The 18735-nt window shown below is 37.2% G+C and overlaps 1 protein-coding gene across 4 annotated transcripts in view; it reads left to right on the plus strand.

The window, feature by feature from the left end:
- Positions 1 to 7230: 7230 nt before the first annotated feature.
- The window catches only part of INPP4B (inositol polyphosphate-4-phosphatase type II B), a 357538-nt gene continuing 346033 nt past the window's right edge, over positions 7231 to 18735 (plus strand). For 2 of the 4 annotated variants that reach the window (XM_056118942.1, XM_056118945.1), the window contains exons 1-2: positions 7234 to 7439; positions 9454 to 9498. In XM_056118942.1, the coding sequence (XP_055974917.1) occupies positions 7349 to 7439; positions 9454 to 9498 (136 nt within the window). In that variant the 5' untranslated portion in view covers positions 7234 to 7348. Of the gene's footprint in view, positions 7440 to 9453; positions 9499 to 18735 lie in introns of all 4 variants that reach the window. The other 2 variants (XM_056118944.1, XM_056118943.1) reach the window with 2 other exon arrangements.

Below are 18735 nucleotides of genomic sequence, written 5' to 3' on the forward strand. Positions count from 1 at the left end.
CTCTCTTCTTTTGGGTCCTGTGTTTTGCAAGAGAGGCATTGAGTGGCAATCATGTTTAGTCTATAGTCTACTTTCAGCATGCTTCTCCCACCCTGGGAGGATCCTCACAACATCCTTTATTTGGTGCTCTCTTCTCTATCTGAACTTCCTTTTCCCCTAGCACGTGTGGCTGGCCTCCAAGTCATGGAGCAAAATTCCTGGTACTAATTTCAGCCACTCATGGGTGTTATTCTCCCATTTTGTTGCTTTATGTTCCCCAGATGAATGCAATCTTTCTGTGTCTATCCCGCTCTTTCTGACTCATTTCGCTTAGCATGATATTTTCCATGTAGTACCACTTGTATGTAAATTTCATGACTTCATTTTTTCTAACAGCTACATAGTACTCCATTGTGTAGATGTACCAAAGTTTCTTTAAGCAGTCATCTGTTCTCCGGCACTCAGGTTTTTTCCAGATTCTGGCTATTGTAAAGAGTGCTGCAATGAACAAACAAGTGCAGATGTCGCTTCGACTATACTTATTTGCCTCTCCGGGGTATATTCCCAGGAGTGGTATTGCTGGGTCAAATGGGAGATCAAATTCTAATTTTTTGAGAATCGTCCATACTGTTTTCCAAAAGGGTTGGATCAGTCAGCATTCCCACCAGCAGTGAAGGAGGGTCCCTTTCTCACCACATCCACGCCAGCACCAGTTGCTTTTGTACTTGTGGATGTGGACCAGTCTCTGTGGTGTGAAATGATATCTTATTGTTGTTTTGATCTGCATCTCTCTGATGATTAGTGATGTAGAGCATTTTCTCATGTGCCCTTTTGCCATTCGGATTTCTTCTTTGCGAAAGTTTCTGTTCAGTTCCTCGCCCCATTTTTTGATGGGGTTGGGTGATTTCTTCTTGTGGAGTTCAACCAGTACCTTGTATATCCTTGATATCAACCCCTTGTCAGATGTGTATTTGGCGGATATCCTTTCCCATTCTGTAGATTGTCTTTGTATTTTGGTCACTGTTTCTTTTGAGGTGCAGAAGCTTCTTAGTTTAAGATAGTCCCATTTGTCTATCTCTGTTTTCACTTGCGTGGCCAGTGGCATGACATCTTTGAAGATACCATTAGCTTCAATATCATGGAGGGTTTTGCTTTCAGAGTCGTGACACTTTTTGTTATCTATTTTATCTCCACTGTTAGTTTATTATTTATACTTATTATTTAAATTTGTTTTTACCCTGGACATTGACATATATATTATTCCTAATCATGATTTAACTGAAATTATTTTCATAGTTGTGTTCTATACTTTTATTGTGTGGAGTTTATGAGAATAACATCCATTCTTCCCTCCTCTGCTTCTTGCTACTGTTGATATTTATTATCTGGTTTTGGATGCTAAAAACTAACAGCACATTGTTACTGCTTTTGTATTAAACTAGTGGTTGACAAACCCTGACCTATAGTTAAACACTGAATACCAATGAATTAAAAAAAATCACAGAAGTTCAGTAGACCTACTTGTTCATGTGTTATCAATGGCTTCTTTCAAACTATAACAGCTAAATTGAGTGTTATGTCAGGAGTTGATGACCCCCATATTGTAAAATATTTGCCATTTGCCCTTAACAGAAAAGGTGTGAGTGCCAGAATGGAAGGGCACTTTCCTTGCACACAACTGACCAGTTTCAATCCCAGCATCCCGTATGGTTCCCCAAGCGCCGCCAGGAGTGATTCCTGAGTGCAGAGCCAGGAGTAAGCCCTGAGCATCGCTGGGTATGACCCAATTACCCCTAACCTCTCAAAGAAAAAAAGAAAAGAAAAAGTGTGTCATCCAGTGTTTTAAGTAACTATATTTTATTATAGACAGTGAAAGAAAGAGAAAATTAAATTCACATTGCCCCCTTATCCCATTTATAGAACACTTGTGTTTTGTGTATTCAAGTAATTTTGTCACGTCATGCTTGAAGAAGTTGCTTCAGTATTTCTTACAGTACAGGTTTGCTGAAAATGAATTTGTCAGTTTTTATTTGTCTGGGTAAAGCTGTTTTTTCCTTTTTAATTATTAAAAGTTATTTTTACTTTTGTATAGAATCTAGGCCGGGAGGTTTTCCTTTTCTGAACTTTTAAGATGTTTTTTAGTTTTTAACATGAGATCCAAAAATATTTATTACTTTTGTTACTCTATATATGTGATTTGTCTTCTTGCTCAGATTTTCTTATAAACTTTCTCCTTAGTTTGGCTTTTTGTAAGGTTTTTTAAAAAATTGTCATATTTTATTGGTTATTGGTAGTGTGTGTGTGTGTGGATGTGTGTGTATGAGAGAGATATTAACTTATTATTTTAATTTTTTAAATTTTTTTCTTTAGTTAGTAGATCTTTAAATACTTAGTCTCTCCTTTTCTGAGGTTCACATATGTTTTGTTTGGTATCATCTAATCGATTTTGAAGGCACAATTAAACATTTCCATTTTGTGTGTGTTGTGTATGTGTGTGTGAGAGAGAGAGGGAGAGAGAGAGAGAGAGAGAGAGAGAGAGAGAGAGAGAGAGAGAGAGAGTGAGTTTCCGTTTAGGCAATGTCTGTTGACCTATCTTCAAGTTCAAGGATTATTTCTTTGATGGGATCACATCTACTGATGAGTCTGTCAGAAACATTCTTCATCGCTGTCATTGTGGTTTCCATTCCTAGTGTTTCCATTTGGCTCTTCCTGGTAGTTTATATCTCCTTGCTGACATTCCCTGCCAGTCTCTCGGCTCATACAAGACAAATCTTTTCCATTAAAGTCCTTTTCTAATTCTTTTGCCAGTGTAAACCTTGTAGGCTTTTCTTGATTGCCTTTTTGCTCTTGCTTTGTGTTGTGGGGTGGTGAGTGTCCAAATGGTGCTCAGGAGTCTGACCTTCCTTCTGGGAATTCTCAGCCAAACTGGCCTGTAGTTCAATGTGGGCCGGAGGGGGCATTGCTGTTCTGCCTCTCAGTGCCAAGGATCACCCGTTTCTCCCAGACAGTGCTCAGGGGCCACCAGCGCTGATGCTGCTCAGGAGTACAGGCTGTTTTTCCTATGTAGCCTTTAATTTATTGTTGGGGGATTTGAGTCAGCTTCATCAGTAACTGAGTTATATTTTGGTTTTGTTGTTGCTATAGTTACCCACAGTGTACTAGTTTCAAATTATTTTAGTGTTAGCATGTTCAAAGAGAGGGGGCTCTTTGCCTTCAGCTCTGTCCTCTATGGTTTTTTTTGGGGGGGGGGGTCATCAGAGAATGCCTTTTTGCCTCCTTGTTGATAACTCCTGTCAGTTCTTTCTTAATGTTTGCTTGCCCTTGGTTAGTACAGAGTTAATCTCTGTGGTCTTATTTATTCTGAGCCTTAAGCAAAGGGTCTTGTTCTTAGTCCTGGGGATGGGGCCTTCTTAGGGACTTGACCATCTCTTGGCAATACAAGTTCAGAGAATATTTGTCTGGTGGCAGAAAACTCTTCTGCTACTCTTGCGTTTGTAAGCCTCTAACTGCAATGATGGTAACAGTGGCTGCTGTTTTTGTTCTATAGGGAGAAGAGTCCACACTGCGACATGCTTTTCCTGCAGTGATGGTTGCCCCTTGGATGGAGTCTCCTCCCTTAGTCCAGCTGCCTCAGTCTTTCTCATAGGCGAGGTCCATTAAAAAAAAAAAAAGGTCTGTTAGGGTGACGGACTTCCCTGGAATTTGTGTCTCTTAGTAGCTCAATACTCATACTGTGCCACCCTTGAACTTTAGTAAGTCATGAAATTTTCAGCTGAATTCTTCTGAAGCAGATTGTTTGGGGCTTGACACTTCATCCGCCCACAGATGAAAGCTCTGTTCCTTGGAGGCATCTGTCTGTCTCTAGATTTCAGGCTGGTTGATTGCTTTGGGACCTCAGCTCTCTGATTAGTCGAGGAAAACTTATTATTTTATATATTATTCAGCTTTTTTTTCTTGAGGTTATACTTGGAGTAATACTCGTTACATCTTTGTTCAAACTAAACAGGAGTCAGGAACGTCTGTGCTTCCAGTATATTTTTCAGCATGGAATTTGTTACTTCACTTTTTAATGATATCTTTTGCCCACAGAATATTTTATTTTAGTGTGGTCAAATTTGTTAATTTTTTCCTGACATGAACTATGCTTTTGAAGTCAGGTTGAGAAATATTTCCCTATTCATAATCCATAGCCCACAAATACACCTTTTTTTCTTCAAAGCGGGGGAAAATTAAGCCATTGGGGAGAACATTTTCATTTCTGTCGCTGACTCTTTATTTTATACCTTGTTTTCCATACATACCTCCTCCCTTTCTAGGAATTTGTGTACTCCAGACTGTTCCTTGCCTGTCACTCATTTCCCTTTCCCCTGAAGCTTCAACCTCTTTTGGTTTTTTAGGTATAGCTCTTCAGCATTTCACTATGCTGTGGTATCCCATCCTTCAGAGATAGGAGGCTGGGGAGATAATATAGAGGCACTTGCCTTTTATGTGGCCAAGTCAGGTTCAAATTCCCAGCACCAGATGTGGCCCCCCTCAAGCACCACCATGAATGATACGTGAACATAGAATCATAGTCGGTCCCTGAGCTCTGCCTGGTGTAACCCTCGCATCACCCTCCCCAACCAACAACAACAATGATGTAACTCAATGATCTGATTTTCTGGAGAAGCAGCAGTTAGGTGGAGGAAAGGTGCTGCTACCATGGTGATTATATTTTTGTTCTGAGTACCATATTTGGTTGGAGAACCCTATATGGTGCTGGGGATAGAAGCCTGGTCAAGCTGTGTGCAAGGCAAGCTCCTTTCATATTGTACTCTATCTCTGGTCCCATTCACAGATTCTTCTCTGTTCTTACTGTCCCTGATGAAGCTTTTACCAATTAACTTCTCTTCTGATACCTAAAATGGTTTGTACATAAAGATTGAGTTCCTCACTTGTGTATTAGCTAAATATAATTGACGTCAGTGACTTCATGCATTCTTTCACCTTGGAGCATTAACCAATGATTTCTAAAAATGTATTTATCTAGCCCTAATAAATATCTTTATGTCTAGATTCAGGTACTTAAATGTGTTCTCTGAATGAATTTGCTAGGATACTTCAGGAATAATATGACTAAAACTAAAATCATCACTGGCTAAAATTCTGTCTTTATTCTCTAGATTACTAAATGGTCCTTAGTTCATTGGGTTTCACTATCTAATTCTACTAGCATATCTAAATTCCATCACCATAGTCAGGCAATTCTATTTAATGGTCATTTAGATGCCAGGTTATCTTCTGCTTCTATTTTTTGTTTAGACTTTCTTAATATTTTTCTTGTCCTGGAATATTATCATAACCTACAGTAAGTTTTATTTCTCTATTTTTAATATTGTTGTGATATTTTGTCTGTGCATAATATATAAACCAAAACATAATTGGTATAAATGTCGAAAAAAACTATTGTATTTAACCAGGTAAATACTCTATTTACTTGCTAAAAATGCACTTACTTTCTTGAATTTAATGAATAATCACAACAATTCCTTCTGAAGTATAAACTTTGGTAACAATTATATATAAAACATGCCCTTAATACAGCAAAGATAGACTGAAAATGAACATAATCATAAGTTGTCACATAATCCTTTTTTATATAGTTGGCTCTATTCTCTCTAAAATTAAATTTCTTTTTCAGTTAATGTACTGGTTTTGAATGGGCACTGTGCTTAAAATGGGACTGTGTTAATGAGTTGCTGTTGGCACTTACTTCAGTCCTCAATGTTCATCTCTGAATTACATAAGTGCACAAATACCCAAACATAGAACTTATGATTATTAACTATTTGCCTCAAGATCCTGTTACTCTGGGATTCATCCATATTGCCTCCTTTAGGTTCCTTTTCAATTTCAGTGTGACAGATCAGAGTTGAGTTTTTGGTTAATAGATATGATGATGTTAATAAAGCCCTCAAATTCAAGTTCCTGTGTAGAATATTCCTGAGTAGGTATTATATCACTAATGCTAACACATTTTTTTGAGAGAATGTTTTTTGGTACTTGACAAAAAAAGACTGCTAAGATTAAAGATTCAAAAAAGAAAATTTGAACACGTTATCTTAATTAAAAATAGAAGTTTTCATTAAATGGGTTTCTCCTAAGTGATGATGCAAAGTCTTTTACCAGTGATTTCTAAAATATCTTTCTTACCCCAGGAATATTACTGAGTATATTTATAGAAATGCATATATACAATAGAAGGGCAATTTTATTTATCTTCAACTTTTTGGTAATATTTCATGAAGATTCAAGATTATTTCTGGATTTAAACGTTTTTTGATCTTTAAAAAAACTAGAGCTAAATTATAAATGGAGCCACTTTGTTAAAAACAACAAAGAGTTGGACTATAGATTTGTGAAACTGGAAACCAAATCAGTATTTCTAACCAAATTCAATTGCTGTTGTCTCATTAATAGCATTGGGTACACATTTAAAGATGTTTATACATTTTAATTCAGCTGGCAATGATTTAGAACAACATTGATTTTTCTTTCTAATTTCTTCCTAATCATGTATACTATAGTAAGTATCAAAATGGTTTTGAAGCCATTTGAAGCTGTCTGTATTAACCAGGTATTAAAAAGGAGAGGTTGTTTTTTTCCATGCGATTACTCATCATGTTGCAGTTACTTTTATCTCCTGAGTTTTAGGTTTTTAGAATTATTATGTATTCTTTTCAGCATACACCCTTGAAACAATTGAATCGTTCTCAGGTAGAGCATCGGGAGACCTTATAAAGCTAGAAACTTCCCTCTACAACCTAGAAACTCATCTTGGGAGAAGAATATCCTGCCGAATTATCTTTATGTGCTTATGAATAATGTACTAACAAGGGTAGAAGGACAGAGAAGCAAACAGTTTCTATGGTAGTATGCTTCACCTTTCAAATAACCTGATGCCTTCACAAGGTGTTGTTAGCTCTGCTCTGAAGCTATGTGCATGTTAAGAGTGAGAATCTCTCCCCAGAGTTTATAAGTAGCTCATCTGATCATGAAATAATTGCCTTAGAGAATTCCCCTTTGACTCTGGGTTTGTGTTACATTCCCTGGGTAGATTTTCCTGAAAGTTAAAATAGTCGATAGCAGGAAGACATTTGATATGAAGGTGGTGGTTCATCCCTTCCTTCTTTTAATCTGAGCTTTATGCAGAACTCCAAGGTAACCAGCATATTCACTGTTTTATTTTCTGCTTCCTAAATTCAGAACCTCCGAGTGGATATCAGATCTTGAATGTGAAGATCCATCTGAGTTTCACCAAGAGTCATCGGCATCATCGGCAGTGCATTCGGGCACAAACCTGTGGAAGACTAAACTGAGAAGGTGAATCATGGAAATCAAAGAGGAAGGCACTTCAGAAGAAGGCCAGCACTTTCTTCCCACCCCCCAAGCAAATGATCCAGTCGAGTTTCAGTTCACTAGTAAGTTTGCATGTGCTTCTCCTATCAATCCCTGAAAATACAAGTCAGGTAAACTAAAGCAGACTCCCTGCCCCCAACCCCCATACATATTCACAGAAGCTGGGTTCTTACAAAGGGCAAGAGATTAAGGAAATGGTTTCCTGTGTAGGATGTATTCTGTGTTGTGAGCCTAAGATTTGCATTTCACTGTTTGCCTTGGGAAGACAGAAAATGGTCCATTAAATGGTTAAATGTCAAAGAGTAGAATCAAATCTCTTAAATGACATGTAGTAGACTCTAGAAAATACTTTTATGAATACCTTCCATTTTAGCATTTATGAAATCTCCAGTGGAATTATTTTATGGAACACAGAAATTTTCTACTTAAAATCAAGGACATTAGAGTTGAAAGCATTAGGGCAAAATGACTGTTGTTGCCAATCCCAGGGAGCACTGAGTTGCATAAATAGAGCAAGCTGGAAAATTTGGCCAAGATTTTAGTTTTTAACATAGAAATTGGCTTTTATCCTTCAAAATCATTAAATAAAATAATTAAAATCCTTGGAAGGATTCTGTTATTTTTTTCATGTTTAAAATGCTAGGGCTTGAACTTCCTTGCTTGTTATGAACTGTGTCTTTCCTTTCCCTTTCAGAAGATTGTTGCGCAGTTATTTAACACTGGCAAGCATATGCCTAACCGCATTTAATTTGCATTTTAAAATCATCTTTAGAAAATAGTGTTAGATGCGTTTTATTTTTATAAACAGAAAGTTGGTCGTCAGAGTTTATAGCAGAGTTAATTGTTGCAACCTTTAGAAAACCCAAACTATTTGAAATTCACAAAGACCCAGCTAATGATTGTCACTCTAATCTCAAGTGGAAAGTCTAAAATTGTTAACCATAGCATTGTTAAATGTCATCAGGAAAAAACAAATAGGTATTGAAAAGAGCATAACTACATAACAACAGGATGATTGTTTATGCCATAGAGTGGTCCAGTGCTAGTAAATTTCAAGTATATCTGATGAAAACACCAGGAAAAATAATTAAGGAATAGATTTTGTAGTTTTTTGTTCTTTGTTTTGTACTACACCCAGCAGTGATCAGGGCCTACTCCTGGCTCTGTGGCTTAGCCATCACAGCCCCTGGTAGAGTCGGGTGAACACATGTGGTACTGGGGATCAAGCCCAGGTCAACCATGGTCAAGGCAAGCGCCTTACCTGGTGTACTATCACTCTAGAACAGAATTTTTGTAACATTTTTACCTTTATTGTCGTGATTTCCTTTTCCATTTCCTTTTGCTTTTGTGACCGTCCATGAACTGGACCCAATGGTGTCTCTGTCTTTACCAGCTCTTGCTTAGAAAGTCCAGCACTGTGCTTGGTGCTCATGGTGCCAACTGCCATGTTATCACTTGTCTCAGTTTTGGTTTCCTCAATCTAACCTAGAAATTCCCTTTTCCTCATTCTTGTTCTCAGATCAACTTCCTCCCCCTCTTTACTTCAGTCATTCGGCCAGGGTATTGGGTGAAAACAGTGAATAAACTACTAGCAAAAGAATTAGAAACGATAGCATGCTGCTTTGAATGTTGGCAATCAAGAAGTCGGTAGAATAATCATCACCATATTGTCCTCTCAACCTAACCAAAGCAACCCTTTCATCAATAATTTACTATTGATAGGAAGTTGTAGTGGCTTGCAGGACAAATTGACGTAAGAGAATGCATTGGTGATATCACCCCTTTTAAAATATTTACTTCTGTCTACATGCATTCAAAATGAATACATTTGAAAATGTTTTGGCACAACATATAGAAACAATATTTCTGAGTTTCTGAATAGTCTGAAACTATGAAATATTTGATTTCAGGGTATAATATTATGCCCTGCCCTAAAAATCAACTTATTTTAAGTCTGACTAATTGATTTTGTTTTGCCAAAATAATTATACAAATATTATCACATATATTTATGCATAATTGATTATGAATGAAATAGTTTTGTTTGATTTTTTAAATTTTTTTAACCTTTTATAGGTATTCAGAAGACTCCAAATGAACCACAGTTGGAATTCATCCTTGGTAAGAAATTCCACTTATTTATTGATAAATAAGCACTGTAGCAGTGCACTGTAGTGCTGTTCTCCCCATTGTTCATTGATTTGCTTGAGTGGGCACCAGTAATGTCTCCATTGTGAGACTTGTTGTTACTGCTTTTGGCCAATCAAATACACCATGGAGAGCTAGCCAGGCTCTGCCATGTAGGCAGGATACTCTGTTAGCTTGCTGGACTCTCCAAGAGGGCTGGAGGAATCAAACCCAGGCAAACGCCCTACCCACTGTGCTATAACTCCAGCCCATTGATAGATATATATCTGATAAATATAATATTGATGAATATTGATAAATATCTATAGCACAGTGGTAGGGCATTTTCCTTGCAAGCAGCCAGCCTGGCCAAGCTGGGTTCGATTCCTCTGCCCCTCTCGGAGAGCCCGGCAAGCTACCAAGAGTATCTCGCCCACACAGCAAAGCCTGGTAAGCTCCCTGTGAAGTATTCAATATGCTAAACACAATAACAACAAGTCTCAAAATGGAGACGTTACTGGGCCCGCTCAAGCAAATCGATTGATAAATATCATCATTTCTATGTATAACATTCAGCTTTTACTGGATTTTATAGACATTGGTATATTAAATGATTGATTCACTAGGTAAGTAGGATTTTCCTCAAGTTTCCAGTAAAGAGTCAGCTCAGTACCCAGGAGTGTGGAGCTCAGTACCCAGGAGTGTGGAGTCCAGTGGCAGTAGAGCAACTGAGCTCAAATCCAGTGCTGGGCACTCATTCTCACATCCTTACTGAGTTTTGTTGCTAATTAACGTCTATGGACATGCTTGCGTTTCAGTGTCTTCTCCTGGGATTGGAGTCTGGCTTCAGCTAGAGTTTTCCTTTGTTTTCTTGTATTGCATTTGTCGGGTTTCTGCCCCCTCTCTCTTCCACCCGACTCCTCTGTATTGATTTAGTGGACAGATCCTTGGCATTTGAGAATTTAACTGTAATTCAAAGTTTTGGCTTGCCTAAGCAGCTCCAAAGATCTGTCAGATGTAGAAATTTCTAACTTTAGCCAAGAATAAATTAAAAATGTGTACTCTGAGGCTGGTTTACTACTTAAATTGTGAGTGCTACCTGCTTTGGGTTTGAATTGGATATTACAGCTGCAAAATGCCATTAGGAAATGAGCTTCAATACGACATCTTTGCTTTCTCCCAGGTTTCAGAAATGTTATATAAAGTCACTATACATGTCTATGTAGAAGTTTTTTTTGCATAGGTGTATATTTTCAACACCTTTAGCTAAATAATCAAGGGCCTTATTTGCTGGAACATATGCCTAGAGTACATTTAATTTTATTAGAATTGTCAATCACTCTTACAAACTAACATGTTTGCGTTCCTGTTGCTTCATATCCTCATCAGCATTCAGTGTGGTCAGAATCCTGAATTAATTTTTTAAAAAAAACATTTTATCTTTTATTACAGATGTAGCCGAATGGTGATTAAAGACCAGAACCATATAGAACTTTTAATTTTCTCAGATATTCTGAAATACAAATGTGAAAATTTAGGAAACTTATGTGATTATGCTAATAAAGTTTTACACAGACTTATATACTCATGTTCTTATGAATAAATACCGTAACACACAGAGAGCAATTCTCTTGTAGTGTTAGGTTCAGATACATAAAGAACCTATTTCCAGAAATGGAGCTGAGGAAAAACACATTTTCTATTAAGTACTTTAATGAATTACTCTAAGTATAGCTTGTTGCCTGAGTCTCCAGTTACCCATATTTTATCTTTAAGAGAAAAAATTTTCCCTTTTCTGAAGTCCTGAAAAAAGCAAGTTTGTTAGTGAGCTAGTATTTTTCAAAGCTAGATTAAAACCTTCTTATTTACTTCCTGAAGAGCTTGGGAGTCTAACAGAAGCAGAAGATAGAACCATTAGGGCAGCTCGGTGGCCAGCTTTCAAGAGACAGCATTCTCAGGCCAAATACCTGCGTATATTCAATTAATTAGTGTTATCTGTCCTGTGTATAGGTCAAACTATACTGTTAGCTGTTAAACCCGTGTCCACTTGAAAGCAATTCTATCATCATATATTCTGAATTTTGAGTCATAGATCCAAGAGGTAAATACCTAAGAAGGATTACTTATGATAATTTTTTAAGTAGTGTAAATGTTTATTACTTTGGCACATGGGCTGGAGCGATAGCACAGCAGTAGGGCGTTTGCCTTACAAGCAGCCAACATGGCCAACCCGAGTTCGATTCCTCCGCCCCTCTCTCTCGGAGAGCCCGGCAAGCTACTGAGAGTCTCGCCGGCACGGCAGAGCCTGGCAAGCTCCCCGTGACGTATTCGATACGCCAAACACAGTAACAACAAGTCTCATGATGGAGACGTTACTGGGCCTGCTCGAGCAAATCGATGAACAACGGGGGGACCGTGACCGTGAGACTTTGGCACACAAATTTATTGCCCCATCATCACTTCCAAAGTACTCCAGACCATCACCACTGTCCACGTGTCTATATGCCCCATTTCCAGCCTGGCCCATCCTCTCTACCACAGACCTCCTCTCCCCTTGGTAATCTAAATTCTGGTCCAAAGGCCTGTTTCACTGTGTCCTGTCCATTCCTTCCTTTTGTTTTATCACTGAAGAATCTTTTTTAAGTCAACTCTTTGAAAGCCACTACAGCCAAACCCACGGAGGCCTTTTTTTTTTTTTTTGCCTTTTGGGTCACACCCGGCGATGCACAGGGGTTACTCCTGGCTCTGCACTCAAGAATTACTCCTGGTGGTGCTCAGGGGACCATATGGGATGCTAGGAATCAAACTTGAGTCGGCTGTGTGCAAGGCAAATGCCCTACCCGCTGTGCTATCGCTTCAGCCTTTCCATGGAGGCCTTACTGCATATATTTTATTTATCTTACTGCTTTTTTTAACCTGAGTACTTTTTATTTCCACAAATTCTTCAAGATAGTTATAGAAATAGCTTTCTTAGTTAATAGTGACAGAATGGGAGTTTCTTAAGCTTTCTTGTCATTTAAGAACAACGTATTTGTCAGAAAAAATTGAAACAAAAACATAGAAAATATTAAGTAAGGTACAGGGGCTCTTTTCCACCTATTATTGCAATTAAATTTTTAATATTTTATTTCTCTGTTTCTCACTAAAGTTGAAAATGAATTAAGAATTCAACTAACTTTTAAAATTGGAGGAACAGCAAAAATTTCTAGGTGTCCTAATGCTTTGTATAAATAATTTCAATAGGTTTTGGTTCTGTCTTACACGTATGTCATTATAATAGCATTATGTCTTGCTGAAGTCCTGCTATCTCTTTATTAAAATAAATGAATTAGGAGATGCTTAGTAATTTGAACAAGCTAATTGGTTAAAAAATGTCTTGGTAGCACAAAATAAGTGTGCAATAAACATGGAATCTCATTCCATTATAAACCTTATTTCTAATGACTCACCACAATTATGTTGTGTAATTGACCCTCACACTTGCAAGTTAGCATTTTTTTCTTTGCCTGTTTTGATACCTTTTATTTCACAAAGAATCGAACATCCAAGAAAATAAAGCTTTTTTCTATGGATTAATAAATTTAGAATTGTTTCAGTAAAGCTGTTATTTAGAAAAGAGGATTTTATTTATATATCCTGTATATATTTAATTTTTAAATTTTTTTTTTTATTTTTTAGGCTTACAGACTATCGTGTTTGGGTTTCAGCTATACAATGATCCATCCTTCCACCAGTGCCCATTCTCCACCACCAATGAACCCAGTAGTCCTCCCACCCCCACCCTGCCCACCCCACCCCACCTCTCTGGCAGGGCATTTCCTTTTGCTCTCTCTTTCCTTTAGGGTGTTGTGGTTTGCAATAGAGGTATTGAGTGGCCATCGTGTTCGGTCTCTAGTCTACTTTCAGCACACGTCTCGCATCCTGAGCAAGTTCCTCCAAACACCCTTGACTTGGTGTTTCCTTCTCTATCTGAACTTCGTTTTCCCCCAGCATGTGTTGCTGGCTTCCAAGCCATGGAGCAGACCTCCTGGTGCTTATCTCAACTATTCTTGGGTATTCATCTCCCATTCTGTTACTTTATATTCCCCAGATGAGTGCAATCTTTCTATGTTAGAAAGGAGGATAATTGTTAAAAATCTGTGTACAGGGGCTGGAGAGGAAGCACAGGATGTAGTGGCTGAAGAGGAAGTACAGCTCTTTGCTTTGACTGTGAGGGAGGTTCAAATCCCTGATACCATGCACAGTCCCCCGAACACCACCAGGGGTCAGTCTCAGCACAGAGCCAGGTATAGTCCCTGAGTACTGCCAGGTATGGCTCAAACACTCCTTCATGCCCAGAATTTTAAAAAGTCTGTGTCCATACTTTTCTTGAATCCCTTGTGGAAAAGGTATAGCAAAGATTAAGCTTGATGAGGATTTAAAAGAAATTTCTTAAGGTAATTATCCTGTTTATGTTTGCAACGTTAGTCATCACGTGCTTTCTACTTAATATCCCCAGAGTCAATAGAATACTTATAAGAAAATGTTTTTGTATTTTTTATGGACATAAAATATTTTATAAATCTAAAATAACCAGCCCTGATGCATATAAACTACATGGTTGATAACTATTGGCAAAAAGTGACAGTAAATGATGGGTACATTGAGAGACACGTTCTGTACACACATTGGCAGTCTTGGGTTAGGAATGTGGAGAGTTGTGTGGCCATGTAAAATACTAAAGTTCAAGTAATTCATTATCCAAATTGCATTGAAAGCAAGGAAAACATAAAATATACTAATTTCAAATAATGTATGTCACAGGACAACTATACAGAATGTATCTGGGACTAGACAGTTGCGCTGGAGGGCAGAGGGATCATTTTAGCATTTAGAGTCAAAGAAGGCCTGTGTATGTCGGAGGTATTGAGGAAGGCATGGACACTGATTTGGAAAGTGTCTGTACTGAACAGAGACCTGGTGACTTTCCAACCAGGAAGGGGATTTCTACAGTAGACATTTATGCAACAAGTTCTGGTGATAATGGAGACTACTGGAATTCAAGGATAGTAAGTCAGGTTGTGAGTTAGACCAAGCACGAAACTGAGTGACAAGTGGGTATGTTCAGAAGTACAAGAGCCATAGTGACCACAGCAGAATTGTATAGAACTATAAAGGCTATTGGAATTATGAGGAATTATAAAGGCTATTAGAATGCCAGATTTTTATAGGAAGGAGTAGGGCAACTGTAGATCAGAAGAGATGTTGGACTAGTAGACTGCATCTCCCATGGATGCTCATTCCCTCCCTTTCCTAACCTTGTAGCTGTCAGCAGAATCGGACTGCCTAGTGGTTGGGTACGGTTGAGCCTCTAGTTACAAAGGGATAGGATCAGGTTGTTGAATTCTTTGCCTTTTGTGAAGCTTTTTATTTTTTAACAATCAATATATAACCTTAAGAATTTTTTTAAAGCAGGGATTTTATTCCTCTTAAATTTAAAACACCTCTTTTCCTTAGGTTTTATTAGTACATAAACTAAGACTAATCTGAGACTTACTTTAGTTTTCATGTATATTTAAAATCAATAACTTTAAATTAATTGCTCTGATTTCATAGTAAGATAGTGAAATGGTCACAGATAAAATCAATAATAGACAATGTAGGAGATATATCACAATTATCTTTGTGATTGAGTCATATTACCATTCATTTTTATGTAGTTATCTCTATTTATTCTGAGCCCTGTTTATTTGTTTTAATTTTTTTCTTGAATTTTTCTCCTAATACCTGAAATTCTTGTGTGCACAAAGTTGACAGCCACTGCAATTTTATGTCCAACTCAGAGTCATAAAGAGTTTAATTTTTTATAGGAAAATACCAGTTCTTAAGATGGAATACTATATAATCATTGAAAACTATATAAAAGTCATTTCATCAAAGGAATATGAGTTGTCAAATCAGAATCTGTACTACAACTTGATTATGCAAAATGATAATATTACGTTAACTAACTGTCTATATATGCAAAAGAACAAGTATGTGTCTGTGTTCCTACAGGCTGATAGAATCTTTTTTTTCTTTGTAACATTTTTCCATATTTTTAAAAGTCTCTGCCATGTGCTGTATAAATTTCACAATCAGGTGGGCTTTTATAAATAAATAACCCAAGAAAAAAGTGCAAGTAAAGGAATACCTCTAAAGAAGTAAAATTCTTCTCGTTGCCTCTAATGTACTTGTTTAATTAGAGAGGTTAGACTGAGACTTCTTTAGTCATTTAGGGGTTTTTAAAATATAAGTATCTTCTCAGGATATCTAATATAAAGGGTTGTATAAAGAAATAAAACTAGTATGGAATATAGCTCAAAGGCTTCCTGAGGGAGATTAACTTAAGCTATTTCCTAAAGGAAGAAAACAGGATTGAAAGAGCTAGAAAAGAAAAGAAAAGAAATTCTATTCTAGACTTGGAGGGTGCCATAAAGAAATACATAGCATTTGGAATAAGATTCCATGCTCAGAAAACACACACACACACACACACACACACACACACACACACACGGCACACACCCGGAGGCATGTAGCAAGTATTTTTTATTACACCAAATCACATAAAGAAAGGCAAGAAATCTTGTATTCCCAAAAAGGAAAATGAAAACAGAATTCTCTGATCAGTCTTTATGTATCTACTTCCTTGTTCTGGGAATACTGATATATATAGAAAAGTGCTTTGCAGAAAATTAACTTTCCATTCACACTGCAAGCTGTTTGTTCTGCCAGACATAATGTGGTGAAATAGATGAAGTGAATGGAAAGAAAAACAAAACACATGTAGAAACCCTGCCATCTCTACGGAAATAGGGGACATAAAAGAGTATTGTGAATAGGCAACCTACCACACACCTATGCAGGTAAATCATGTACCTGGTACTGGAGCTCAATGGCTAGAATTTAGTTTCATCACAAGAGGGAAGAGAATGACAAGATATCCTTCAGTGGGTTACTTCTAGTATTAGGATGACTTTAATTAAGGAGATATTAGTCGCTTGTCTTTAAGGCTTTCTCTTGGAAAGTGCTAATTCTAAAACCTTTATTTTTCTAGTAGATCATATATTAGATTAAGTGCACTGACTTTTTTATTTTATATAAAGAGTCACTATATTTCAAATAGCACATTTAAAAAAATAAGTAAATCATGTGATTAGTTTTCTGCATTCAGAATTTGAAAATGTTCATAAAAATGTGCTCAAGTTTCCAACTTACCCAAGAATAGTCTCACCCCTTTGCAGAAAAAACCATTATAGCTTCTAGAGACTTCATTAACCTGCATGTCAGGTCCATTCATGTTTTATGGATAGCTGTAAATCAGGCATTGTTTTATATGTTCTGTAAAAGGAAAAAAGTACTCTCGGAGCCCAAACTTCCTAACTCTCCGCTGTGTTTAACTCCTGCTGGTTTGTGTTTTGTAACTGATTATAAGACTCCAACGTCTTTTACAGCTCTTATGGAAGAAAGGAGGATTTTAGTACATCTTACTTAGTGTTTTTACCTTCTACGTGATCTTCGGGTCAACCAAAGGGAATGCCAAGCCCAGGGGTAGAGTTTGATATTTAATCTTTTGCTTAAGATGTTTAATTCTTTATATAAGCTAGAAGATGATCATGAAGTAACAAGAGAAACAAATGTGAGGAATTAAACTAGGCCTGCTCTTTTATATTAAGCTATATTTATTTTTATTTTCTTCATTGGATCTTTGTGAGATACACATTACTTTGGCCTCTGATGCCTGATGCTAAATCAATTGCCATTATGATGTTTTCCTTCACATTCTGCTGAAATGCAACTTTGGAGATACCTTCTGAAGACAGCATTATGCTGAGTACGGAAGGTCAGAATTATAGGTACTGTTTTTTGAGGATGTGCTATGAGCTTAGCTCTTAACAAACAGGATGTGATGTGTTCCTCACCAAAGTGATACAGGATGGAAATTTAAGAGAACAGCAACAGTTATTGAGTGTTATTTTTTTAAGTACCTTACATTGCTCTAAGTAACTTGCATAAAATAATTCCTTTTATTCTCACACTTTTATTATGAGGTTATTATTCTATTAGTCCTGTTTACAAGAAACTTAAATATAAACTCACAAAAGGATAAGGCCAAAATCTGAACCCAGGAGATTGCGTTGAGATGAAAATGTAAGATTTCTAAGATTCTACTTTCTCAAGACATTGTGGAAATTGAGTTGAGTTCAGTTCAACTCTGATCAGCATCTGAACTGAGTTTTCTGTGATTCTTAAATAAATCTTTTGAGCCATCAGGCTGTACACTTTCTCTCTAGATGCCTGTGTCTTAAGAATTTGCAAGAGACGGTGCAAACAAGCAACCATAATGACAGGCAGATTGTAACATAAGCAAAATAAAGGCCCAAGCCAAGAATTGTGAAAGTACCTTACTAGTAACAATGAAACATAACTTAAAACATCAGAACTGGCATCTAAGTGGATCTGACATTTGGACCAGACCTGTAAATTCAAGCAAGATTTCAGCTGGGGTCTCGGTATATGACTCAGAGGTAAAGCTCTTGCCTTGTATGTGTGAGGTCAGAGATTACATTTTTGGCACCCCAACACTTTCCACCAAGAAAAAGAGAGTTCATTTGGAAGGAACTTTTTAAGAGAGATTTTAGGATAGAAACATAATGAAATAACATAAACTATAAAATACTAGAATTCATTTTTAGGGTGAGGTTAAATGGTCATTTTTGCATTTTCCTCTTTTAATACTTTTAATTCTACTTTAAAATACATCAAGGTTCAGCTAATACCCATGCAATATTTCACAGCCAATGTGCATCTACTAAAGACTTATTTTAAAATTATAAGTGAGGAGCTGGAGAACTAATATATGGGTAGGGTGTTTGCCTTGCATGTGGTCGACTTGGTTTTGATCCCGGCATCCCATACGGTCCCCCTGAGCAACGCCGGGAGTGCAGAGCCAGGAGTAATTCCTGAGCATCACTGGGTATGACCCAAAACGCCAAAAGAAATAAATAAAATTATAAATGAATGCATGTTCAAGTTTTTTGCTGCTATTATTGTGGGGGTCACCCAAATAGCTGCTCAGAGACCTATTTTGAGGTCTATTCACCTATGACTATTCAACATCATACATCATGGTGCCTCGGGGGCTTATGCAGTACTGAAGATCAGAATCACATATGCAAGACACGTGCTGTACCAAATGAGTCAGATCTT

The sequence above is a fragment of the Sorex fumeus genome, unplaced genomic scaffold (genome assembly GCF_029834395.1).
Source record: "Sorex fumeus unplaced genomic scaffold, SorFum_2.1 ptg000039l, whole genome shotgun sequence".
Classification (NCBI taxonomy): domain Eukaryota; kingdom Metazoa; phylum Chordata; class Mammalia; order Eulipotyphla; family Soricidae; genus Sorex; species Sorex fumeus.